Raw genomic sequence first — 27,922 nt, forward strand, 5'->3', positions numbered from 1 at the left:
CAAAAATGACTTAACGCCCATCAATTTCACATCCTTTGTTCAGGCAAGATCACACATGAGCTGCTGGACTTAAAACAGTAATAAGAATAACGACTCCCATTTACTAGTAACGAAACCATTATCATCCCCACTTTACGACTGACGAAAGAAGCACATAAAGGTTGGTGATATGATTGGCAATAGAAGACCCAGGCGTCCAAGCTCCAGGGTGCAAGGTCTCAACTCCTATTCCTTAGTTTCCTGGCGTCTAAGGTTATACCTCCCATAATAATGCCGTCCATTACTTACTCTAGAGTCCCCCTGCTTTGTTTTTCTTAACGTTTTACTTCTTCGCAAGCACATATTTTAAAAAGTTGTTTCTACAATTTAAAGTACAAAAGTAATACTGTACAGGAGTATGTCTTTGTAAAATATTCAAAGAAAATTAAATTAGAGACTAAAACCCCGACCTCCTGCATTCCGGGTAGCGACGCTGGCGGGAACGACTTCAGAATTTGCACTGGATGGACAGCAAACATTTCCTCAAAACAGACCAAGAAGCTTTCCACTTAAGAGCCCACTGTGGTCCCAATGCCTTTCCCAGCCGGTTTTCGCTCCTGCTCCAGGCTCCGCCTCCGCCGTGTCCGCGCTTCTCGCCCCGCCCCACACAGCAGCTCCGCCCCCGCTCGCTCCGACCCCGGAGTTACTTCTCCGGCGTTGCTCCCTCAAAGCGGAAGTGAAGCGGGACTGAGGCGCCTACAGTGGTCCCTCCTGGCCTTTGGTGACGAGTCGCGTCAGTTCCGACCCGGACCCGTACGCTGCTGCGCTGACGTGGCTCCCGGAAGTAGGGCTGGCGTAGGGCCGCCATGTTGCAGCAGGTGAGGGGCTGAGGGCGCGCAGGGAGGATGGCGGCTCCTGGGACGGGCTCTGCAGATTCCTTGGGACTGGAGTCCGCCTTCCCTGCGCCCGCTACTCGAACTCGAGGAGGAGCGGGGCGGTCGGGAGTGGAAGGCTGTGGGTAGTTGACTGAGGAGGGTAGCTGGGGGTTCTGAGGCCTCTGGAGGAGGCGTGACTCGTGCGGCACCGAGCAGGTACTGCTTGCGGCTGTGGAGACGCCCGTTGTTGACCAGCCCGAACGGGGGTCTCTCTTTCTTCAGCCCTTAGTGCGGGGGTGGAGGTGGGGAGTAGCGGCCTGCGGGCCTCTTAGATCCCTGACCCCCAGGGCTGCGATGCGATCTTGTAGGAATCGGCGACACCGCCAGAGCCTCGCTTTCAAGTTACTCTTCCCAAACTAATGTTGGTGATTCTCTCTTTTGTGCTCTTAAATTGTAGTCCACGTGTTGGCAACCGGAGACTAGTAAGATTAATTTAATAATCTCTTCTTTTTAGAAAAAAGCTAGTGTTTATAGTCACTTAGATTGTCTTACGTGTTTTTTTTCTTTCGGCTCACACATAATTTATTGAGGGATTACTATGACTCAGACATGGTTGTAGGCCCAGGGATAGGGCTGTGACCAGTACAGACAATTTTTTTGCCCCGTATTTTCGGGTTAGAGAAGTGGGTTCTAGGAGATGGGAGTGGGGTGGGGAGACATGATACATTATATAACCAAAGATATTTTCAGATAATTGCAAAGGCAGGGTGATGAAATAGCAAGTGTCTGAGGATAGGACAACGAAGATTTGTGGTCAGAAAAGACTGCTTATGAGGAGATGCCTTGAGTGGAGAAAATCTAATAATGGTTGAGTTCAGCTATGTTACAGGAAAGGCGTCCTGATCCAGACCCCAAAAGAGGGTCCTTGGCTGGGCGCGGTGACTCACGCCTGTAATCCCAGCACTTTGGGAGGACGAGGTGGGTGGATCATGAGGTCAAGAGATTGAGACCATCCTGGCCAACATGGTGAAACCCTGTCTGTACTAAAAATACAAAAATTAGTTGGGCGTGGTGGTGCACGCCTGTAGTCCCAGCTACTCGGAGGCTGAGGCAGGAAAATCGCTTGAACTGGGCTGGCGGAGGTTGCAGTCAACCGAGATTGGGCCACTGCATTCCAGCTTGGCTACAGAGGGAGACTCCCTCTGTCCCAAAAACGTTCTTGGATCAGGCAAGAAGGAATTCAGGGTGAGTCTGCAGTGCAAAGTGGCAAAGTGAAAGCAAGTTTATTAAGAAAGTAAAGGAATGGCTACTCCATAGAGCAGCCTGGAGGGCTGCTGGTGGCCCATTTTTATGGTTATTTCTTAGTGATATGGTTAACAAGGGGTGGATTATTCATTCCTCCCCTTTTTAGAACATAGTAACTTCCTGATGTTGCCATGGCATTTGTCAACTGGCATGGCGCTGATGGGAGTGTAGTAGTGAGGATGACCAGTGGTCACTCTCGTGGCCATCTTGGTCTTGGTGGGTTTTGGCTGGCTTCTTTATTGCAACCTGTTTTTTCAGCAAGGTCTTTATTGCCTGTATTTTGTGCCAACCTCATATCTCATCCTTTGACTTAGAATGCCCTGTCTGGGAATGCCGCCCAGTAGGTTTCAGCCTCATTTTACCCAGCTGCTGTTGAAGATGGAATTGTTCAGGTTCACATGCTTCTGACATCTGAACCTGGCACCCAGGCCGGATGAGGCTGGAGAAACACAACCATGCCGACTGTTCCCACTATTTATGTATGTATTTATTCATTTATGAGACGGAGTTTCACTCTTGTTGCCCAGGCTGGAGTACAATGGCGCGATCTCGGCTCACTGCAACCTCCGCCTCCCGGCTTCAAGCGATTCTTCTGTCTCACCCTCCAGAGTAGCTGGGATTACAGGCGCCCACCACCATGCCCGGCTAATTTCTGTATTTTTAGTAGAGATGGGGTTCCACCATGTTAACCAGGCTGGTTTTGAACCCCTGACCTCAGGTGATCCACCCGCCTCGGCCTTCCACAGTGCTGGGATTACAGGCGAGAGCAAGGCCCAGCCGACTGTTCCCACTTGGTAAGTTTGTGACGCGAACCTCAGTCGAGCCCTTAGTGCTGCCAGGCGGTCATTCTCCATTTCTATAGCCCCGTCACCCTCTCACCTTAGGCAACTATTAAAACTCAAATCTTCAACATTTCTTCTCTTATCCTCTCTCAGCTGGTAATGTTGCTTCTTGTTTCACTGAAAATGGAAGCCATCGGAAGACAATTTTCACACTAGCTGCCTATTTATTTGCATGTTTACTCATGGTCTCATGTTCTTGTGTGATAATTGGACTGTCCGTGCTCCATTCTTAGGTCTTCCTGTCTACTGTGTCCTGGTTTCCATCTCTTCTTGCCTACTGGAAGGCATTGTTCTAGTAATTCTCTTTTTTTAATCATTTTAAACGTTTTTTCACATCAACATATAAACATGTTTTAATTTCTCTTACCTTAAAAAATGAAAACTTGACACCATATGCTCTTTGACTTGTCACCTCATTCTTTTTCCTTTAAAGACTTGTATCATATATACTTGTCTTCTAATTCTTCCATTCTCTCTTGTATTCATTCTAGTCAGCCTTTCTTCTCCTCTCCCAACCATACTGGAACTGAGGTCCCCGATGACCTGTTAAAAATAAAGTGGCGGCCGGGCGCGGTGGCTCAAGCCTGTAATCCCAGCACATTGGGAGGCCGAGACGGGCGGATCATGAGGTCAGGAGATTGAGACCATCCTGGCTAATACGGTGAAACCCCGTCTCTACTAAAAAATACAAAAAACTAGCCGGGCGACGAGGCGGGCGCCTGTAGTCCCAGCTACTCGGGAGGCTGAGACAGGAGAATGGCGTGAACCCGGGAGGCGGAGCTTGCAGTGAGCTGAGAGCCGGCCACTGCACTCCAGCCTGGGCGGCAGAGCAAGACTCCGTCTCAAAAATAAAAAATAAAAAATAAAAAAAAATAAAGTGGCTGGCCGCGGTGGCTCATGCCTGTAATCCCAGCACTTTGGGAGGCCGGAGTGGGCGGATCATGAGGTCAAGAGATTGAGACTATCTTGGCTAACATGGTGAAACCCCGTCTCTACTAAAAATACAAAAATTAGCTGGGCGTGGTGGCCCTTGCCTGTAGTCTCAGCTACTCGGGAGGCTGAGGCAGGAGAATTGCTTGAACCTGGGAGGCGGAGGTTGCAGTGAGCCAAGATCACGCCCCTGCACTCCAGCCTGGCGACAGAGCGAGACTCCGTCTCAAAAAGAGAAGAAGAGGAAAAAATACAGTGGTCACTTTTTGGTTTTCATCTTACTTGTGAGCAGCATTTGACACAGATGATGGATCCTCCTCCTGGAGGCACTTCGTTTGGTTTCCAGGACACTACCCCCTCCTGGCTCACCTCATGTTCCTTGGTACTTCTTTTTCAGTCCCCACTGCCTATTCCTTTTTATCTTTGTGATCTCTAATTATTGGAATGCCAAGAATCTGTCTTAGCCATCTTTATCTTTTTAGTTGTTCAGGACAAAAACTTTGGAATCTTCCTTGATTCCTTTTATTTACCCTTCCTCCACCTCTCCAGTCAACCCATCAGCAAATCTTGTCAGCTCTACCTTAAAATGTATTTGGGATCTATTTTTCATCACCTCCACTTCATTCACCCTAGACCAAGCCATTACTTCTTGGCCTCGTGATTGAAGTATTTTTCTAACCAGTCTCCTAGCTTCGTGCCTTTGTCCCTCCTTCCTCTCCCCTCCCCCCTCAAGATTTTTACTACAGTAGCCAGAATTCTCTATTTAACAGGTGAGTCAGAACATGCAGTCTTACAGTTAGAACACTCCCGTGGATCTCCCTCTCAATGCTTTTTGGTTTTAAAAATACTAGCATCTTAAAATGTCCAAAATCAAACTGTTGATTTTGCCCCGAAATCTTTTGTGTCTTCCCCATCTTAGTAAATGTACATTAGTAAATGTAACTCCAAGAGTGCAAAGCTATTTGTCTTTTTTTTTTTTAATCTGTACCACTTACAGCAGTACCTGGCACTTGGTAGGCACTCAGTATTTGCTGAATAAATGAGAAGAAATCAGTGTTTCAAAGAGCAGGGTAAGAGAAGTATTCTAGGTAATATGAACCAAAAGTGCAAAAGAACCTGCTGGGGCCTAAGTTTGGCATGTTTAAGGAACTGAAAAGAAGGCCAGCCTGGACGTGGTGGCTCATGCCTCTAATCCTAGAACTTTGGGAGGCCAAGGCAGGAGAATTGCTTGAGCCCGGGAGTTTGAGACTAGCCTGGGCAACACAGCGAGACCCCATTTCTGCAAGAAATTAAAATATTAGGTATGGTGGCTTGCAGTACTCAGGAGGCTGAGATGTAGAGCCTGCAGTAGTGACCCCTGATTGCTCCACTGCACTCCAGCCTGGGCGAGAGCCAGACCCTGTCTCAAAAAGAAAAAAAAAAAAAGCCAGTCTGGCAGGAGCTTAGGTACTGTATAAATTTCCTATTGGTACTGCAGCAGCAAATTCCTATGTACTGTTGTAAAGTTCTGGTGGTCAGAAGTCCAGAATGAGGCTCCAGGGGTTAAACATCAAGGTGTGGGTAGGGGTTCTGGAGAATGAGTTTCCTTGCCTGTTTCAGCTTCTAAACACCTGGGATCCCTTCCCCATCTTAATGCCATCAGCACAGCGTATTCGAATCTCTGTCTCTGATCTCTACTTTGCTTGTTTCATCACCTTCTCTGACTGACCCTCCTTTGTTTCTCTTGTAAGGACCATTGCGATCACATCATTTGGCCAGCCTGGGTAATCCAGGGTAATCTCTTGACCTCAAGATCCTTAACTTAATCCCATTTGTGAAACTCTTTTTGCCAAGTAAATTCACATATTCACAGGTTCCGGGGATTAGAACCTAAACATCTTTGGCAGGGGTGAGGAGATATTCAGCCTGCCACAGTTCATGAAGGGTGAGTGGCCTGAGATAAGGTCTTAGAGATTGGCAGGTACCAGATCATGATAGATCATGATAGGGAGTCTGTTTTTTAGTCATAGTGCTGAGGGGTTTCAGTAGGGGAATGATATGATTTGATGTGAAAAAGTCTCCCTGGCTGCTGGATGGCGATTAGACTGTTGGGATCAAGAGCAGAAGGCCTCAGCTTTTTATTCATAACATCATACTGTGGATCTCAATCTTGGCTCTACATTGTGATCACACCTCAAAGCAATTATATCTGAACCACTGAGGGCTGGACCCAATTATCAGCTTTTTTTTTTTTTTTTTTTTAAATAAAAAGAGCATTCTAATTGTAGCAAAGGTTGAGAACCACTAGTCTCATAGATCTGAATCCATTTTACCTTTTCAGCCTTAGCTCAATAGGAGCTTCTCCCATCCATCACTTACTGCATGGGCTACTTGGCCATTTCTTAGACAAACTTCCTGTATTCCCACCTGTGCCTTTCAAAATATACCTAGTCTAGGGAGGCCTATGCGGACTATCAGGGCCCAGCTGATAAACTCTCCTCCAGAAAACTTCTCCAGTGCCCTGTAGTAGGAATGATTTGCTTCCTTCCCCGGCTCCCATTTGTACTTAGATTTCTCAGCCCTGATCACAGTCAGCTGTATATTACAGCCTCCTTTGCTTATTTACTCATGCCTTCAACAAATATTGTACCACTTGGCTGAATGCTCTGCTAGACATGAGGATTTATTACAATGCAAAGACAGTCCTGGTTGGGCATGGTGGCTCACACCTATAATCCTAGCACTTTGGGAGGGTGAGGTGGGCGGATCGCTTGAGGTCAGGAGTTTGAAACCAGCCTGGCTAACATGTTGAGACTCTGTTTCTACTAAAAATACAAAAATTAGCCAGGCTAATTAGCTGAGATACACTCCTGTAATCCCAACTACTGAGGAGGCTGAGGCACTAGAATCACTTAAACCCAGGAGGTGGAGGTTGCAGTAGGTTGCAGTAAGCTGAGACCATACCACTGTACTCCAGCCTGGGCGACAGAGCAAGACTGTTTCACAAAAAAAAAAAAAAAAAAAAAAAAAAAAAAAAGACCTTGTTCTCCAGGTCTTCCAGCAGTTTATATATGGAGGTAGGAGTGGGTAGACTTGCAATAAGAATACTCCGAGATAATTGTTCAAATGGAGATTTGTCCAAGTGCTGTAGGAACATGGGGTTTTCAGAGACAGGTTTTCAGCTGTTTCAGTATTTGAGCTAAAAAACTTGAAGGATGATTTGGTATTTGCCTGGCAGTGAGCAGGGCATGGGGAAGGGAAGAGTTTTCTGAGACAACATGTGAAAGGCAGGAGATGGGAGAGAGATTACAGTGTTTCTTAGCGACTATGTAGTTAACAGTATTGCTTTAGTGCTCAACAGTGCTCAATGAAGACAATGTCAGAAGCAAATATGGGGCATTAGATTCCGTGATCTTCTATGCTTTATGTGAAGGAGTTAAATTTTATCCTATACTTGTAGGGATGCCATTGAAAAATTTAAGCAGTAGAGTGACATGGTATGATTTCCATATTGGGAGGATTGCTCTGGGTAATGTAGAGGAGAGGCTGGAATAGAGAGGGATAAAGGCAGGGAGGCTGTTGAGTGGCACTAGGAGAGGAACAGGAGCAGGTTCGTTGTCATTGAGGGGAATTGCAGTGAATTGAGGTGTGAACCACTCTTAGAAGACTAAGGTTATGGGGCTGGACAAGGTGGCTCACGCCTGTAATCTGAGGACTTTGGGAGGCCAAGGCAGGTGGATCACAAGGTCATAAAATCGAGACCATCCTGGCTAACACAGTGAAAGCCTGTCTCTACTAAAAACATGCAAAAAATTAGCCGGGCTTGGTGGCACACGCCTGTAGTCCCAGCTACTTGGGAGGGTGAGGCAGGAGAATCGCTTGAACCGAGGAGGCGGAGGTTGCAGTGAGCTGAGGCCGTGCCACTGCACTCCAACCTGAGCGACAGAGCAAGACTCCATCTCAAAAAAAAAAAAAAAAAAAGGCTAAGGTTGTAAAAGGAAGCAATGCTTTGGGAAGGTAGAGGATTGAAGGGGAGATTCAGGATCAGGGTTCTTAAAATCTTTTTTGTCTAATAAGTGGCCTTGAAGAAGTTTATATGCATATGCTGATTAGAAAGATTCAGTAGAAGCCAGGCTCGGTGGCTCATGCCTGTAATCCCAGCACTTTGGGAGGCCGAGGCGGGCAGATCGCCTGAGGTCAGGAGTTCAAGACCAGCCTGGCCAACATCACGAAATCCCATCTTAGCTAAAAGTACAAAAATTAGGTGGGCGTGATGGCACTCACCTGTAATCCCAGCAACTTGGGAGGCTGAGTCTGGAGAATCGTTTGAACCCAGGAGGCGGAGGTTGCAGTGAGCCAAGATCATGCCATTGCACTCCAGCCTGGGTGATGAGCAAAACTCCATTTCAACAACAACAACAACAACAAAAAGATCCAATAGATAGACTTGAAGGTAGAAGAAAATGTAAATAAAGGGGAAAATGATGAAACAAGTCCCCGAGGAGGTATGAAAAGAAGTTATTCTGAGCACAAATAATTGGTTTAGCCTTGGATAAGAAGAGAAGGAGTTGTGAGAAGGGGTCATGGAACTAAGGATGCAGTCAGATGATTTTGTGAAGGAGCCAGAAACCTTGAGATTATCCCCAGTAGCCTCGGCTTGCTCTGTGACTTGGGAGAGAACAGGTGAGGATAGGTGTTAAGTTTGTAGTAGCATCACCTGCACCCCAGAGTTTTCTCAGAAAGTGCAGCCTACGGGCAGGAATGGAGCAGCTGAGACTTGTATTATTACCTGGGGTTTTTGCCAGATGATTTGAGGAGGGTGGGATGGAGGATCTGCATGTGTCCTTTTCCTAGGTTTTGAATTCCTGATGCTGTAACCACATTATTTTATCTTCTATTTTGATGAGTATGCAGTTTTGCATGCAGTGACTGTGTAAACACTGAATATCCTTTTGCTTCTTGACCATTTATTTTTCCTACTAGGGTAGTAATGATGACACTGAAGATGTTTCCCTGTTTGATGCAGAAGAGGAGACGACTAATAGACCAAGAAAATCCAAAATCAGGTAGGAGGAGAAGTTGCATGAGCTGTGTTAGTGTCCAGTGCTGTTCTGTACGTATGTCGTTGTTTCGCTGTGCTTGTGAATACTGCATGTTGCTGATTTGACAACATGCAGTATTTAGTGTAAGACCAAGATGACATTTTAGATTTTCTTGCGAATAATTGGCATATGGAATTTTACTTAATACTGAGTTTTAAAATTAGCAAATCCAATTATTTGAACACCTGTGTTTTAATTCTGTGCTGTTTTCCAAGAATGTACCATTTCTTCATATAGTTTCTATAGATACATTACATGTTGATTTATTGTGCACGTTTCAAAATCACATGACATTTCTATTCTAAATTTAATTCTCTCTAAAGAAATTCACTTACTGAAAGCAAATTCTACCTGAACCCTGCTAAAATGCTGTTTTTCACTTTTCTTTCATCTTTCATGCCAGTCACAAAAGACCACATATTGTGTGATTTCATTTGTATGAAAAGTCCAGAATAGGCAAATCTGTAGAGACAGAAGATAGATTAGCTGTTGCTAGATACTGAGGGGTTTGAAGGTAAATGGGGAATGACTGCCAGTGGGTACAAAGATTCTGTCTGGGGTAATGAAAAGTTGTAAAATTGATTGGAGTGATGCTTGTACAACCCTGTGAATGTACTACAAACCATTACAAACCATTAGATTGTTTACCTTAAGTAAGTAAATTGTATGATATGTGAATTATATCTCAAAAAAGGTGTTAAAAAACAAGAAACAAACAAACAAAAACAAGAAACAGGCTGGGTGCAGTGGCTCACACCTGTAATCCCAGCGCTTTGGGAGGCCGAGGCGGGCGAATCACGAGGTCAAAACATTGAGACTATCCTGACTAACACGGTGAAACCCCCTCTCTACTAAAAAAAAATACAGAAAATTAGCTGGGCGTGGTGGCGGGCGCCTGTAGTCCCAGCTACTCAGGAGGCTGAGGCAGGAGAATGGTGTGAACCTGGGAGGCAGAGTTTGCAGTGAGCCGAGATCATGCCACCACACTCCATCCTGGGCGACAGAGCGAGACTCCATCTCAAAAAAAAAAAAAGAAAAGAAAAGAAAGAAACAAAACAAGAAACAACCTACCTGATAACTTGGTCTTAATTTCTGAAGTGATTTCTGAGGGCTAAGGAATTCTTCTGGCATGGTTTGAAAATATGATTCAGATTCTAAGATATAGTTTCCTTATTTCTCCAAGCGAGGTAAAGTTCTTTATTACATATTTTGTGAAAGTTATATGAAGTGTTAAAGTCATCTGTGCATAGTGTATTTTCTGTGACAACAGGGCCTAGTCAAATAGTGGTACTTAAGAAAAAGAGAGCTAGGACGTTTGCTTCCTCCTAAAGTCATCTCTTTTATTTTGACAAAACTCTTCGCAGTTACACCATGGCTAAAACATTTTTTCTCTACATTTGCTAGTACCTGTAGTAAAATGTAATTGCATATTGTGTTTTGGTTTTCAGACATCCAGTAGCATCATTTTTCCACTTATTCTTTCGAGTCAGTGCAATCGTCGTCTACCTTCTCTGTGAGTTGCTCAGCAGCAGCTTTATTACCTGTATGGTGACAATTATCTTGTTATTGTCGTGTGACTTTTGGGCAGTGAAGGTAATTTTGATTGTTTTTATTCGAAAATTATATTTAATATGAAAATGATGTATAAAATAATGAGAACATTTTGCATTAGAATTAATCTTTTGTTACTTCAAATCTTGTCTGTGTTAAAGTGCTAGATATATCAAATTGCATGTAGATTTTTTTTTTCATTTTTTCCCTTTGACAATACAAGATGAGACATGTAGGTTACTGTGCTGCTGATTTTTCTGTGCCATATTCTAACCTACATCAGCTTTAAAGTCAAATAAACAAATGTGACTAGCAACCATAGACCCTCCAATGTTGCTTCTAATCCATACCATGGGTTTTGCTTCAGGCTTACCTGTAGGTGTGCTGTATATAGTTTCTAGATAAGGCCCCAGTGTAGGTTGTCCACAAATACTTAAAAAATACCTACCTTTTGCAGAAGCTCCTATGGGTGCTTTAGGGCAGTGTTTCTCAACCAGAGACAAGCTTGCCACCCACTGAATATTTGTCAGTGTCCAAAGACATTTTTGGTTGTCATGACTGGAGGTGGGAGGAGTGTGCTATTGACATCTAGTGGATAGAGGGCAGATATGCTGCTAAATATCCTAACATGCAGGACAGCCCCCCTGCAACAAAGAATTACCCAAAATGTCAGTTGTGCCAAGGTTGAGACACCCTGCTGTAGGGGATAGAAAGGAGTGTAAGAAATGGTTTTAAACTCAAGAACAATGATTAGAGAGATGGATGGATGGATAGATAGGTACATGGATAAATAGATAATCAAGTAAGGATAATAAAATATGAAATATGGACTCTAGATGATATTTGGGTATTCACTGTAAAATTTAACTCTGTGTGTTTGAAAATATTCATAGTAAAATAGTGGAGAAAAAAAATCAAAGGCTAATTTTGGAGTTTCAGAGACATACTGATTCAAAGACCAGTAAGATGTTACAACCCTATTCACACCCACCAATGTATCCATTTTTAGATCTTTTAATTCTTGTTTTATTTTTTTTGAGATGGAGTTTCACTCTTGTTGCCCAGGCTGGAGTGCAATGGCATGATCTTGGCTCACTCACAGCAACCTCTGCCTCCTGGGTTCAAGTGATTCTCCTGCCTCAGCCTCCCAAGTAGCTGGGATTACAGGCATGCACCACCATGCCTGGCTAATTTTTTTGTATTTTTAATAGAGACTGGGTTTCTCCATGTTGGTCAGGCTGGTCTCGAACTTCTGACCTCAGTGGATCTGCCCGCCTCGGCCTCCCAAAGTGCTGGGGTTACAGGCGTGAAACACCGCGCCTGGCCGTCTTTTAATTCTTATAGATATCAGAAGTGGTTGGCTTGGTGATGGCCAGTTTCCATAGGCCACATAATGCCGAGAAGGAAGATTTCAAAGGTCTGTTTTCTTTAGGTTTTTCTTTTGTCCACTCTTCTTTAGCTTGCATTTCTTTGAATTTCTTCTGTTACTTTATGCTTTAAAGTATTTAGTACATACCTACTCACAGTTTTGATATGCGTTTCTTTTTGTTGTTCATAAAATTTCTGTTCAGCCAAATAGAATATGCTTTCCAGTCAGTTCTTCCTGGTAATTTCCAAACTCTTAAAATTTTTCTGGGTTTAGAGTTTTAAAAAATGTGATCAAAATAGTTTATCTTCTGATAAGGTTTTGTTTTGTTTGTTTTTGTTTTTTTGTTTTTAAACAAGGGCTTAAAAAATGGCACCCTTTTATCCTTGGCAAAATTATAGATAGCCAAACAATGGAGATATGAAGCAAAATTAAGTCAAGAATAGGGAAGTTATTAAGTGGACTTCAGATAAGCAGGGTTCTGAAACAGTTAAAATAGAGATGTGTCATAATTGTTATAAATCTCAATGTACTTACTAAAAAAACAAAAAAGCAGTCTTTATCTAAACCCCTAGGTGTCCAGTCTTTTGGTTTCCCTGGGCCACAGTGGAAGAAAGAATTGTCTTGGGCCACACATAAAATACACTAACATTAGGTGATGAGCTTAAAAAAAAAATCACACACAAAAAAATCTCATAATGTTTTAAGAAAGTTTATGATTTTCTTGGCCAGGTGGTGGCTCATGTCTGTAATCCCAGCACCTGGGGAGGCCAAGGCGGGTGGATCATGAGGTCAGAAGATCGAGACCATTCTGTCTAACATGGTGAAACCCCGTCTCTACTAAAAATACGAAAAAAAAATTAGCCGGGCGTGGTGGCGGTCGCCTGTAGTTCCAGCTAACCTGGAGACTGAGGCAGGAGAATGGCATGAACGTGGTAGGCAGATCTTGCAGTGAGCTGAGATCACGCCACTGCACTCCAGCCTGGACGACAGAGTGAGACTCTGTCTCAGAAAAAAAAAAGTTTATGAATTTCTCTTGGGCCACATTCAAAGCTGTCCTGGGCAGCATGAGGCCTGTGGGCAGAGGGTTGGATAGGCTTGCCCTAGGTGATGTTAATGAGGATAAAGAAGTAGAGAACGGAAAATAATTTAAAGGTATGTTTAAATGCTAAAGCTTATATTGCTTTTTATTTTATTCTTCACTCTGACAAATTAAGTAAAAAAGGTTAAATAATAGTTTTAAAAATTTAATGACCACTATTAGTAAAATTTAAAACAAGTCATGTATCTTCTGAAACATTAGAGAAGATGGAGCAAGTAAAACAGTTCATAGAGCAAAAGAAGGAAAACAAAGCAAGTGTCAAGGAAGCTTAAATCAGAAAGCACATGTATAAGGTGATGTAAGTAATAGCAAATTCATTATAATAGTAAATGTAATTTGATTAAAATACCCATTTAAAGACAAGAGTTTTAAGATCGGGTCAGAAATCAAAGTCCAAACAAAAGATCTAACCAAATTAATGACATTAGAAAAAATAAAAGAAGGCAAAGATAACATCAGATTAACTCAAACAAAAAGAAACTTGGCATTGTATGATTATCAGATGAGATATGAATCAGGGTAAGAAAGCACAAAGAGGAACAAAAAATGTCATTTTATGAATCACAGTGAAGATCATTCAGAGCAAAATTATATCCAACTATGTATTTAAAAAATTAGAAATATTAAAAGATAGAAAAGCATTATGATAAGTCTAACAAACTACAATCTTTAACAAACCAAAGTGCCAAAAAATAACTAAGGTCTGAAGGATCTGAATGAAATAATTGGCAACATCAATTTAATAGCAGTTTTTGGGACTTTGTATGACAGAATACTTTCTTGTAAAGTGCCTGTGGAGCATTTACAAAAATTGACTAAGTATCACTGTGAAGAAAATCGAAATAAAATTGCGCAGAGCACCTACATTTTCTAGTCCAATGAAACAGAACTAGAAATTAATAGAAAGTGGTTGTCAAAATTGGAATTCTTTTTAAAAAGCCAACTGCTATGTAATTGGGTTTAAAAGGAAGCAAAAAACTGTAAATATAGGTTATTTATACCTTAATGGTGATCATTTACAGTCAAGCTTTCTGAATATGTCAAAAACTGAATTTAAAGAGAAAATAGTAGAAAGAGGGAAAATAATGGACTACTTAAATCCAGAAGTTTCAAAAATAAGCAATAAGCCTGAGAAATTAGGAAAATAAGCTAATAAAGATAAAAGCAGGAAAGAGTTGGAAAATGGGAACATGGAAGAGTTTGAAAGTATTCTGAGAGCATTCTTTGAAAATACCTCTGGTTTAGGTCTCCCTTGTCAGCTCTTTTTTTTTTTTCACTTAACATCTCTCCCGTAGGAATATTGGTTTCATAAGATTCTTCCTTTTCTTCTCCTGTATTCCTTTCCTAAGGAGTGCCATCTGTGCTTCTGGTTTTGATTGCTGATCTGTAAGCTGTGTTGCTTCCCAGATCTGTATCTCCATTCAGGTTTGTCTTCACAACTCAAGGCCTCTCCATGTGCCTTCTTCACGTTTTTATGTGGCTGTCTTGAAGGCATCTCAGATCTTTTTATTTGAGATGAAATCTCGCTTTGTCGCCCAAGCTGGAATGCAGTGGTGTGATCTCGGCTCACTGCAACCTCTGCCTCCCGGGTTCAGGCGATTCTCCTGACTCGGCCTCCTTGGTAGCTGAGACTACAGGCATGTGCCACCATGCCTGGCTAATTTTTGTATTTTTAGTAGAGACAGGGTTTCGCTATGTTAGCCAGGCTGGTCTTGAACCCAAGTGAGCCACCATGACTGGCCAGGCATCTCATATCTTAACATATGTAAAATACTACTTGCCATCTTCCACTCCCCACTCTTCTTCTTTAAGTGTTCCGTTTCACGGGGTCTGGAATCACTATTTTTTTTACTTGAGCCAACCAGAAATGTATCAGTTGCCTCCTTCCTACTCCATATCCAATTAATGACCAAGTCCCATAAATCCATAGATTATACTTTATTCATTAGGGCGTCAGTGCCTACTACTCTATCTGGAATGCTCTTCTTGCTTCCACATCACCTTAATACAGGGATTCCTAATCTTTTTATGCCATGGGCCCCTTTCATAGACTCATGATAATGTTTTCACATATATAAGGTACATAAGATTACAAAGGAAGTCACTTATATTGAAATATAATTTAAAAATATTTAAAAAGTAAATTTTTGATTGAGTAATATGTGTAGTAGTCCCCCCATTATCTGAGGTTTCACTTTCTGTGGTTTCAGTTATGTAGTACACTGTACTAAACAGTAAGATATTGCGTGAGGAGAGAGAACCACATTCACAGAAATTTTATTAGATTATGTTGTTATTATTGTTCTATTTTTATTTCTTGTTATTAATCTCTTACTGTGCCTTACTTATAAATTAAACATTATCATAGGTATGTATGTATAGGAAAAAATATAGCATATATAGGGTTTGGTATTTTCTGCAATTTCACGCATCTTCTGGGGGTCTTGGATTGTATACCCTGCAGATAAGGGAGGACTACGATACTTTATCAATTTATTAATGGTAAGATCTAGTGGCAGGTCTAATAGCTACTTTCACAGCAGTAGTGAGCATAAACAATGTTTTGAGATAACTGCAGCAAGTATAGTATGAAATGAAAAATGTCTGTGGTTTCTATTGTGTCGGGGTGTTTTTAATTTTATCTATATTCGTAGTTTGTTGTCTCTATTAATAATTTAAAGATATGCTAACTACTTTCAAAGCAGTGGTGAGCCTAAACAGTATTTTGAGGCTGGGCGCGGTGGCTCACTCCTGTATTCCCAGCACTTTGGGAGGCTCAGGCCGGTGAATCACCTGAGATTAGGAGTTCAAGACCAGCCTGACCAACATGGAGAAACCCCGTCTCTACTAAAAATACAAAATTAGCTGGGCGTGGGGTGCATGCCTGTAATCCCTGCTACTTGGGAGGCTGAGGCAGGAGAATCACTTGAACCTGGGAGGCAGAGGTTGCAGTGAGCTGAGATCACCCTATTGCACTCCAGCCTGGGCAACAAGAGCGATACTCCATCTCAAAAACAAAAAACAAAACAAAAAACAAAAAACCTACAATATTTTGAGGTAACTGTAGCAGGTATAGTACAAAATAAAAAAAGTCTTGATTTCTGTTTTGTCAGGGTGTTTTTAATTTTACCTACATTCGTAGTTTGTTGTCTACATTCATAATTTAAAGATATGTTAAATTTCAGCCAGAGGTTAATGGAAATGAAGATAACATTTTTTTTACCCATCGAAGTTCATAGAACCACTGAATCTATTAGTGGACATCATTAATTAAACATCCCCGGTACTACTGATTCTTATTTATTCTTTAAATTTCATTCCAAATGTTGATTCCTCAGAGAGTCATTTTCTGACACCCAGACTAGATCAAATTTCGCTGTTATACCCTTCAATCATCCCACACTTTTCCCTTGCAGGACTTAACCTCAGTTGATAATGGTACATTTGTACATTGGTTGTCTGCTTCCTCTTCACCTCTTTCTCTGAGAAAAGAGATGGTATCTGTTAGTCACTGTTGTATTACCAGCACATAGTAGATGCTCAGTAAATATTTGTTGAGTCAATAAACATTAGGAAAGCTATCAAAGGAATTTGTTACCTTAGTAAATAGGAAAAGGGCTTGGTACACTCGAGAGACTGACTGAAGACTAGTGTGTATAACCATTTTTGGGGATATGTAGTTGTAAAATATATGTAGCTATAGTCAGGATGTAAGGTAGGTCACAGTAACCAAATAGCAAGGAGTTTAGGGAAAATTAGGGAACTGGAGAAAGGGCAAATTGTTCATGAGGGAAAAGAGAAGGGGTAATGTTTATGGGTAGACTTGTGGCTTGCTCTGTTACCTCTACCTCTACTACTACTGCCATCATCATTTTACTTAATCATTTAGCCAGGCCTGATATATAGTAGTCTTTGCTAACTGGATATTATGGAGGTAAAGCTTAAGGTGTTTGTTTGTGAAATGTTACACTAAGATATGAGCTGATGATAGATCTTTAAATAATGCTTTTAAAATGTGCCTGTTTACATTAATCTTCACCAGAATGTCACAGGTAGACTAATGGTTGGCCTACGTTGGTGGAATCACATTGATGAAGATGGAAAGAGCCACTGGGTGTTTGAATCTAGAAAGGTAAAGTGCCTTTTTTGTTTTAGATAGTGTTATCAGCTAAATTATTTGTAGATTATATTTAAATATTAGAAGATGAAGTATTCAGAATTAAAAACACTTAGCAAATCACTTGGCATGTCGGTACTAAAGGAGATGGCCTTCTAGAATTTAATGCATTTTTCTGTCTAGTTCAGACCAGAAACAAGCAATACACAGAACAGAATCCTTTGAGGAAAGACACTGGGTCAGCGTTTATACAGTGTGCTAAGCTGCCTGTCAGGGACTGCTGATAAAATACCTCTGTGTTGCCTTCATTAGTATCTCCATGAATCCCTCTATGCCCAGCAGATAACTGCTTTCAACATCTTGTTCTGTCTTTGCTCCTGTGGTCGTCTTTCCTTTCTGGGCAGGAAAAAGGAGGAGGAAGAGTGCAACTGGATAGAAAAGCTGATCAGAGCACTCTATTCTTCAAGCTTCTGCCTTCAGGAGCCCTGGGGGTCCTGGTCTGTTTTGGGTTAGCCTGCTACACTATAGTGAATATTCACTTTCCTTGTGGAAATAAGATTTGGAAGGAGAGGACCAAATTCTTGGCGACAGTACATCAAGGGTATTGACAAGTTATTTTAAGAAAGTAGCACTGTGTTCAATGAGCCTATATTCTTTTATGTTATAGAATCTACCTTGGACACAACTTACCACCCTTATAAATTCCTGGGTATTGTAAGACATTTTGATAATTGTCTTGAATCCCTTAATTCCATTTTTTCCCCCTCTGGATGCTAATTTGACCTTTTAGTCTCCAGAATGATTATAACTGTGATTTCCTTGATCCTTAGTCAGAAAGGTATCATTTAGAGCTTCCTTATGAATAAGTAGTACAAGTGCAAGAAGAATTGAATAGAAGCCTATCAGAGACCACTCTTTACTGTCATGTGTTGTGGTAAACCATCCATCCTGTCCTGAAAATGCAAAATTCTTGAGTTAATATAGATCAGTTCCTAAAATTACAAGAGTGGAAGTCATGTGTTTTTTTGGCTTCTGACTTAGGACTTGGGCTGTCTGTATTAATATTTGAACTTGTGAGTAATATGTTTTTTATTGAACATGTTGAACTTTTTATTGATAAATCTCACAACATGATAATTGAATTTATTTTCTTTTATAGGAGTCCTCTCAAGAGAATAAAACTGTGTCAGAGGCTGAATCAAGAATCTTTTGGTTGGGACTTATTGCCTGTCCAGTGCTGTGGGTGATATTTGCCTTTAGTGCACTCTTCTCCTTCAGAGTAAAATGGTTGGTGAGTATCAATGTAGAACTTTCAAATAATCCATTAAGATGTCTGATGGTAATCATAGGAAGCAACAACCAAGTCCTTACCATTAGGGACCTATCTTGAATAGGCAGCTTCATCATGTAATTTCCAAGGTTTGCTCCCAACTCTACCTTTCTGTATAATACTGGAGAAGAGATCCTAAAAGACCCCTTCCCACCTGTTTTCTAGGATATTAGTGGTCTTTTCTGGAAATAATGGTTGGTAATCTGTTTTGGTTACCTATTGCTGCATAAGAAATCACCCCAAAACTTAGTGGCTTAGAACAACAACAGCCATTATCTCACAGTTTCGATGGGTCAGGATCTTGGGAAGGGCTCTGCTGGGAGATTCTGGCTTGGGGTCTTGAGTGGTTGCAGTCACACAATAGTTGGAATGATTGGGGGTTGTGAGCCATCTCCTCTTCATGAGATCCCATGGCCTCTCCACATGTTTTTCCACGTCCGTTAATTTGGGCTTCCTTATGGCGTGGTGGCCTGATGGTGGTGGGACTGTTTACATGGAAGCCTAGTACTTCATTTGTGGGGTGTTCTAGCTCACAAGCTTTTACAATCTAGCTAAGGTGTCACAGCATCACTTCTGCTGCCCACCCACATTCAAGGAAATAGGAATTAGGCTCTACTCTTGATAAGGCGTAAGAAGGTGCTAGAAGACTTTGTGGAAGAGGAGATATTCTTGCTGCTATCTTTGGAAAATATAGTTTGTCACTTGACCCGGTTTGTAAGTCTTATTATTTCTTTTATATTATTTTTTCTTATTCTATCTTATATCTGATACCAGTAAATATTGTGTGAAAAAATTTCACACAATATTTACTGATATCAGGTATATTTTGACTTTAATTATGTTTTTCCTCCTAATTTGTAGTGTTTTTTTAGTTCTGTTTTGTGATACAGGTTCTTTTTTTCTTTGTGTGTGCTCATACATTCATACTTCTTTGGATTTGGAAACTTACTATCTTTTTCAGTTCTTCCAGTAGTTACCTTTAATTACTTTATATGTTTATATCATTACCCTCTTTCATGAATTAGGAAATTTATTCAATATTTGTAGATTTCCTGCTCTGGAAAATGGGAAACTTTACACTCATATGGTTTCTTTAACTTCTCCCTGCTCCTACCTCTAGAGTTTTGCTTATTGTAGTCTTATTTTAGTCCTTCTAGTGGTTTTCTTTGTAACATTAATTAATGTACTTAAATCTGTTTATTGACTTAATAGACTCTGTTTAGAAAGGGAAGAAAATAAACACTCATATTCCTTCCTATGAGTCTCCTCCTTTCTTTCTTGTTTGTTCCAATGTTATTTTTGTGTTATCAAGTATTATAATAGTTACCTTTTGAAAACATATTTCTTAGTGGGTGTTCAGTCTTTGATCTGTTTTTTAAAAAAATCGATTCATTGCCTATCACCAGTCTTACTGCAGCTTCTCCTTTTACTTATTGGTTGGTTACATTTTCTTTTGACTCATGTTTAAACATACGAGCCTATTGACCATTCTTGAATGATGACCTGGCTGGATTAATATTCTTGGGTCACAGTTTGTTTCCTTTTGGAAGATGCTATTCCATCATTTTCTTATATTGAATATTTTGGAGAAGTCTGAGGTCAGGCTTACTTAACCTTTGTAATCTCTCCCCATAAGGTTTTGTTTTGTTTTTTTTAGTTCGTGTAACCCGGATGTATCTGTATTTATCTTTCCATATCAATTTTCTGGAGCCTGTGTGCCTTTCTGAGACAGGCAGACTAAAGTTTTACTTGGAATCAGGACAATTTTTTTCTGTTAAATCTTTGCATTTATTTATGTTCTATGTTTTGACCTTTAATTTTGAAGTATTATGTCTATGTTGGATCATTTTTATTTGTTCTCATCTACTATTTTCTTGTTGCTGTAATTATTCATTTCCTTATTTATTCAGCAATTTTAAGAGTTCACTGTTATGTCAGAGCGGCCTGGGGACACGGGGATAAGTTAGGGGACAGGTAAACAAGATGACTGTTCCAGTAGAGCTTGTGTTCTAGTGGAAGGTAGACAGACAGTAAAAAATACAGTAGGGTATGTTACTTAATGATACAAAGTAATGGGGTAGAGAGGGCAGAGGAGAGAACAGTAGCTATTTTAGGTGCTCAGCTAAGGCTTCTCTCGGTATTTCCTTAGCTTTGTCAGCTCCGTTTTTATCTCCTGTTATCTCATCCTCATGCTTTTTGAGTTCTTATCTTTAGGTTTTTCTATAATAGGGTGCAGTATTCCCAGGAATGCTTTTATTTTGATGTTTTTTTTTTCTTTCTGAGTAGATTCTTCACCTATCTACTGTATACTGTGCTTCTTTTTTCTTTTTTTGCTGTAGTTTTGCATAAATGCACTTTCCTTTGTCCTTATCCATTTTGCTTATCCTTACAGTGACAGCCCTGTCCAGCCCTTCTCTTTCTGCTGGTTTAGTGAGGGTGAATCTTCCTTGACCACCTTCCCCTGATGTCTGAGGCATGTGGCTGCTGCTCTGAGCTGGAGTTGCAGTGCTGGGTTTGGTGGCATTAAGACACAGGTGTGAGATGCGAGGTGGAGAACTCGCCAGGCTCTGGCTGTCTTGGCTGGGTGGCCTGGTTTTGCGTTCTCTTCCTTAGTGGAGCTCTTGTCTCCTGATTGGCTGTGCACTCTCCTCTGGTTCTTCCCTTCTGCTTTGGATTGTTTGTGAGACCTTGGAGTTTTAGCATCCATCCAGGAGAGTCAGCCCAGTCTTTTTCTAGCAGTGTTTCTACTTCCTTAAAACAAAACACGGAGAGGTTATGTGAAAGCCAGTTTGATCCTGTGTTAACCTCCTTATGCCTAGTGTTCCATTATTGGAACGCTAAGCATGTAGGAGTTATTTATATCCTACTGCTCAAGATCATCACCAAGGTCTGATTTTTCACTCATGCAAAAATTCACAAAATTGCAACCTACAACATAAATGGGTTAAGACTGCTGGGTATAGTGGCTCATGCCTGTAATCCCAGCACTTTGGGAGGGCCGAGGCGGGCAGATCACGAGCTCAGGAGATCGAGACCATCCTGGCTGACATGGTGAAACCCTGTCTATACTAAAAATACAAAAAATTAGCATGGAGGCAGGCGCCTGTAGTCCTGGCTACGCGGGAGGCTGAGGCAGGAGAATGGTGTGAACCCAGGAGGCGGAGTTTGCAAGGAGAGATCGTGCACTGCACTCCATTCTGGGCGACAGAGCGAGACTCCATCTCAAAAGAAATAATTAATTAAAAATAATAAAAATAAATGGGTTAAGACCACAGGACAGGAAGGGGCTTCACCCAGGCTCTCCATGAGTCTCCCACCTTCTCACTTCTCTTAAGATGATCAGCTCTCATGATTATTGATGCTTCTGTGCTTCCTCTCCTGCCTTCTTCCCACCTGGTGGCACCACTATGGCCAGCTGCAGGGATTTTCCTGCCTTTTTGGGCCATTGTTAGTTGGGAGGAGTTTCTGTTGTCATGGCTATTTCTGCATGTTTTTTCTCGGGTCTTTTGCTTTTCTGTAAGTTGCTGGGGATGGCAATTATTAGTGAAATCTTCCTTAGAGCTTCTTTGGAGAGTGTGGAGCTGTGTAGAGCTGCTCCAGGCTGGCTCTTCGGCCACCAGCCCTTTTTTATGTTTGTTGGTATTAGTTTATTTGCGTTTTTAAAAACGCTGTTTGCTGTTTATACCTTAAGGGGAGGAAGATCTTCATGCCTGACCTCACTGCACCATCTTAAACCGGAAGTTTAACTTACAGATTTTAACATTTGTTGCCATTGAGTAAACTGATGCCTTAGCAGGACCTGTGATTGGTCTGTGAATTCAGGTGTACCCTGGCATGTTGATATATACATACCCAGCAGCGCCACTGTTTGAGAAGCATGGGAAGTTAAAAGGACATTTATTCAAATAAAGACACAGTTTTATGTTTATGTAGGTAACTAGCAACCTCTTATTACACTAACACGTTTAATTCCATGAAACATAAGTTTAGAACAGGAAGGACCACTTCCTTGTCTTTTACTAGGAATGTGAGCCTGTTCATTAATCAAATATTTAAATCTATTAATTAAACATTAAAATCAGCCATACATCTTGTTAAGGGTAAGGAGAATAAATCTGGAAAAAGACATTTCATTGAGCTGCTTTGCTTGTCACAGATATAAAAGAGTAGAATGGTTGATGAGCTGTTTATTCCAGAACAAGGGTTGGCAAACTATGGCCTGCAGACCAAATCCAGCCTGACACCTGTTTTTGTGAGTTTTTATTGAAAAACAGCCTTGCGCATTTATATATCGTCTATGGCTGCCTTTGGATTAGAACATTAGAGTTGAGTATTTGCAACAGAGACCGTATGGTCTAAAATATTTATGATTTGGCCCTTTACAGAAGAACTTTGCTGATCACTGTATTAGAATCTTTAACCATGGGAATTCCTCACATTGTCTTAATTTTTCTAATTGAGATTAATTAGAAATTTTTAAAGAATGGGTTTTGAGTTTCTTTTTCTCACTTCTCATTGATCCTAGTGGGATCACCATAGGTGAGAAAAAGAAACTCAAAGGAACAAATAGCTCTGCAAAAGTACAGTTCCCCTTGGAGCTGTCTCCCTCCTCAGGGAAGGCAGGCATCTGTTGATTGCTCCCTTAGGGCATTGCATCCCCTCTACTAGAAGCCAGTTGTCACATAGAGCAGAGATTCACCCCTGCCTGCTCTCAGTTTATTGGACTTGATCTACCTCTTGACTGTTCTTTTGTAATTCTTACGGGAATAATTAACATTTGAGCCTTTCCTGAGTCTTGTTTACTTTTCCTAACTTTACTCACAGACCCGGGGGTGAAACAGAGAACAAGAAGGCTCCCCCTTCACTGCATGCCCAGCAGCTAGTATGTGCCTGGCACATAGAGCGGTTGTGTTCAGTAAATACTTGCTGGGTGAATGACTCGTGCCTTGTGCAGAGCGTCTATCAGTTGGGTCTATTCTGGCAGCTGTCTCTGGAAAAGTCTCACTGGCACAATCATGGCTTTGCAGAGCTTCCTCTTCCCTCTCTTTCTCATGACAATCTGACTTGTCTCATCTATGGCACAGAGAAGGGTCAATTTCAGGCCAATAACCACTGATTATTTTTTCCCTTGTCCCAGGCGGTGGTTATCATGGGTGTGGTGCTACAAGGTGCCAACCTGTATGGTTACATCAGGTGTAAGGTGGGCAGCAGAAAGAATTTAACCAGCATGGCTACTTCATATTTTGGAAAGCAGTTCTTACGACAAGTAAGTGTTTTCTGGATGTGATCAGTGACTAATGCAATTATTTTTCATCTTTTTTTTTTAGACGGAGTCTTGCTCTGTTGCCCAGGCTGGAGTGCAGTGGCGCAATCTCGGCTCACTGCAAGCTCTGTCTCTCGGGTTCACACCATTCTCCTGCCTCAGTCTCCCAAGTAGCTGGGACCACAGGCGCTCGCCACCACGCCGGGCTAATTTTTTTGTATTTTTACTAGAGACGGGGTTTCACCGTGTTAGCCAGGATGGTCTTGATCTCCTGACTTCATGATCCTCCCACCTCGGCCTCCCAAAGTGCTGGGATTACAGGCGTGAACCACCACACCCGGCCCATAGTTTAATTTTTATGAAACGCTCCTGAACAAAAGTTTTTTAAAGGCATTTAGTTATTTAAATATAAAGATAAAGATGTTTTAATTGCTCTTTGGGGGTGTTCAAGACAATCTGGAAGTGTATTGTCAGTATCCTAAAATTATTTTAAAGCCAGGAAGGATAAACTATCATTGATAATAACTTATTTTTTAAAAATTACTTTTAAGTTCAGTTGTTTTTCATTAATTATGGGAGCTTTAAGTGAATATCCTTGAAGAATGTTGTATGGTTTTTTTTGAGACAGAGTCTTGCTCTGTCACCCAGCCTGGAATGCAGTGGCACGATCTCGGCTCACTGCAAGCCCTGCCTCCCAGGTTCACATCATTCTCCTGCCTCAGCCTCCCCAGTAGCTAGGACTACAGGCACCAGCCACCACACCTGGCTAATTTTTTTGTATTTTTAGTAGAGATGGGGTTTCACCGTGTTGCCAGGATGGTCGATCTCCTGACCTCGTGATCCGCCCACCTCGGCCTCCCAAAGTGTTGGGATTACAGGTGTGAGCCACTGCACCCTGCCTGTATGTTGTATGGTTTTAGGTAGAACAGTTGAATCACAATAGGACCATAACATTTGTACTCAGATGTCTTTTCCCCCTAGAACATAAGGATTTTACTGTAATACCCCAACATCAGGGTTTTCAGGAGGATGAGTAGTCGTCGTAGGTAAATAATTATTGGTTAAATCTCTTGGGAAAAGTGACAAGGTCGGCCAGGTGCGGTGGCTCATGCCTATAATCCCAGCACTTTGGGAGGCCGGGGCGGGCAGATCACCTGAGGTCGGGAGTTCGAGACCAGCCTGATCAATATGGAGAAACCCCATCTCTACTAAAAATACAAAATTAGCCAGGCGTGGTGGCACATGCCTGTAATCCCAACTACTAGGGAGGCTGAGGCAGGAGAATCTCTTGAACCCGGGAGGCGGAGGTTGTGGTGAGCTGCAATCGCGCCATTGCACTCCAGCCTGGGAGTTCGCTCTTATTCCAACAAGAGTGAAACTCCGTTCCAAAAAAAAAAAAAAAGAAAAGTGACAAGGTCTTTATATGAGTAATACCTTGCATTTGGTTAGTACAGTAGGTTGGGCAAGTGATGTTATATAGGACAGGGATTCTCAAACTCGAACATACATGAGAATCACCTAGAGAGTACAAGATTGCTGAGTTCCACCTCCAGACCCCTTATTCAGTAGATCTCGGGGTAGGGTCTCATAATTTGCATTTCTCCCAAGTTTCTGGGTGGTACTGAGGGTGCTGGTCCAGGGATTACATTTTAGATAACTAAAGTCCTGAGAAATTAAATTATTTACTTAAGATTATACAGCTAATAAGTGGTACAAAGCTAGATCTTAAACCCAGCCCTTCATACTCAAAATTTATTGTTCTTTTTATGCTACTGTATAGTTTCTCTTCCAGAAGATGAAAAGTAGAGAAAGTGAGTATTCATGTAGGGACATGATCATCTCATTCTGAAGGATATTTGCATGGTCCCAGTATACCTTTACTGTGGTCCACCTTAGGGTAACTTTCATGTATGTACTTATTAGGTTTTTTTCCTTAGAATTTTCAGTGTTTCTGAAGGTCTGGGGAGGGACATGGAATACAGGTGAAATTAAACCTTAAACCTGGCATAACATGGATAGGGTTAGTGTCTTACGTGGTACTGGCATCTGCTCAAATGGGACAAACCGGACAGCTGGGTGGATGATGGTGTCCATGGGTTTACTTCAGTAGCGCGTGTCTACTTTTTTTTTTTTGAGACGGAATCTCGTTCTTTCTACCCAGGCTGTAGTGCAGTGGCGTGATCTTGGCCTACTGCAAGCTCTGCCTTCTGGGCTCACGCCATTCTCCTGCCTCAGCCTCCTGAGTAGCTGGGACTGCAGGCGCCCGCCACCATGCCCGGCTAATTTTTTGTATTTTTAGTAGAGACGGGGTTTCACCGTGTTAGAGCCAGGATAGTCTCCATCTCCTGACCTTGTGATCCGCCCACCTCAGCCTCCCAAAATGCTGGTATTACAGGGCGTGAGCTACCACTCCTGTCCTGGCATATCTACTTTTTAATGTGATTGGGTCATTGTATGTAAGGTAATGCTCTGCTTAGCAATATAGAGTGTTTTCCTAGGCGTAGGCCTTGAAGTCCATGGTGTGTGAAGTGAAATAACTTTGATATTAAGGAGTTTTTTTTTTTGTTTGTCTTTTGCAGAACACTGGAGATGATCAGACTTCCTGAATAGAGAAAACTTAATGTGCTTTGTTACATTGGGGAACAACTGAAGAGATTCTTGACTCTGAACCTTTTAGAGCTTAGTCCATGTTGCAACGAGGAGTGTTGGCTTTGTTTTTCCACTTAAAAACTTTATTTATAAAAAGGAAAAGTAGTTTTCATATTAAGTTTTTATTTCCTTTCCAGCATTTGGGGCTAGAAAGTATATGTTGGATTTATTATGCACATGTTCCATAGGTATGCACACAGTCATGTAATACCAGTATATCCCAAGTTAATGGAAGTGTTTATTTACATAGGTAATGGAGACCTTTGCATTTTGATCCATAAAACATAGGAGGATGTTCTTAGTCTGTCTCAAAGCTCTATGTGTTTACATATTATTTCTGTAGATTATTTTCAGGAGTAAATTTTGCTTCCATGGTAAGAGTGAGCACTTTGGCTTAATAAGTTAGAAATTATTGTTAGTTTTTAATATGTACTTCATGGGGAAATTTCTTAGACATATACAAGCAAGTGAAAACAATTAGGGCCAGTGGTATTAACTCCTTTCTAAAATCTTATTTTTATTTGTAAGAAGTCATTTACTGAAGGCCCAGTTAATATAAGTGGAATCATCATCGTTTGTTTAAGGAATACCCAGAGATTGCTGCTGTTCTATTTATTTTACAGAAAGGATAGCTAGATTGAAAGCTCTTCAGTGGACCTTGAGCTAATAGATCTTTTACCACTAAAAGAGCATTATTCTCATGTCATAATGAGAATAATCATTTACATACTTGGCATAATAAATGCCTAAAAGACACTTTATTTTCTGAATCTATTTTTTTCTTGCTATAATGGGGATATTGTAAATTATGCATTTGTATTAATGGTATTTCTTAAAGCATTCTGTGTAACTGTAAACCAATCTACAAACTATTGTAGGCATTTGTAAATTCTGTTGTAGGTATCATAAACTTTGTTGAAGTCTTAATCAGCAGATTATGTTGTGAATATATTTGTACATTGTTAAAATTAGTTTTTAAGATTATTTGTTTAATTGAATAAGTGTCTTATTGGAGTGATAGCTTTGAAGGTGCAAAACTTTATATTTGTATAAAATTCTACTGTTTACAAGGCATTTGACATGTGTAATCTCATTTAATCCTCATGACAAATAGGTAATACTTTAGATGATGTAACAGAACTTCCAGTTATTGAGTTGACTTTCCTAAGGAAAACAGATTACAGAAATATCTGTAGGATATAAAACACGATATATTAGTATTTTTAGAGAAAATATTTGCTCTGAATGCCTTTTCCTTTCTTAAAAATTAATAATTTGTTAAGAGCTTGTTTATTTTACTTATACTCAGCTGTTCTGTCTGGTGAGAAGAATTGATACTGCACTGAAGACATTTTAAAATTTAATCTGAAAGATCTAACCTAAATCTTTAGGGCTGAGAGTCTAACAGAGGATACATTGGTATAGTTCTTTTAGGTAACTGTGTTATTTGAACTGTAATCCTAAACCAAGTAACAACTGAATTTTAGAGTATGCATGTGGCAGGAGCTACCACGTATTCCCTAATACTCGTT

General features: G+C 41.1%; 1 protein-coding gene across 5 annotated transcripts; it reads left to right on the forward strand.

The window, feature by feature from the left end:
- Positions 1-543: 543 nt before the first annotated feature.
- Positions 544-27,464, forward strand: LOC104659611 (Golgi apparatus membrane protein TVP23 homolog B). Of its 5 annotated transcripts, none has more exons than XM_010359700.2 (7): positions 544-857; positions 8,894-8,976; positions 10,461-10,605; positions 17,074-17,163; positions 18,308-18,439; positions 23,616-23,744; positions 26,321-27,464. In XM_010359700.2, the coding sequence occupies exons 1-7, from the start codon at positions 846-848 to the stop codon at positions 26,345-26,347; spliced, it is 618 nt and encodes a 205-aa protein (XP_010358002.1). In that variant the 5' UTR covers positions 544-845; the 3' UTR covers positions 26,348-27,464. The 5 variants fall into 5 exon arrangements, with proteins under 5 accessions (XP_010358002.1, XP_030778707.1, XP_030778705.1 ...); XM_030922845.1 differs by lacking the exon at positions 544-857 and adding an exon at positions 866-2,099; XM_030922846.1 differs by lacking the exon at positions 544-857 and adding an exon at positions 866-1,070.
- The last annotated feature ends 458 nt before the right edge of the window (positions 27,465-27,922 follow it).

Source organism: Rhinopithecus roxellana, chromosome 19 (genome assembly GCF_007565055.1).
Source record: "Rhinopithecus roxellana isolate Shanxi Qingling chromosome 19, ASM756505v1, whole genome shotgun sequence".
In the NCBI taxonomy this organism is placed as follows: Eukaryota; Metazoa; Chordata; class Mammalia; order Primates; family Cercopithecidae; genus Rhinopithecus; species Rhinopithecus roxellana.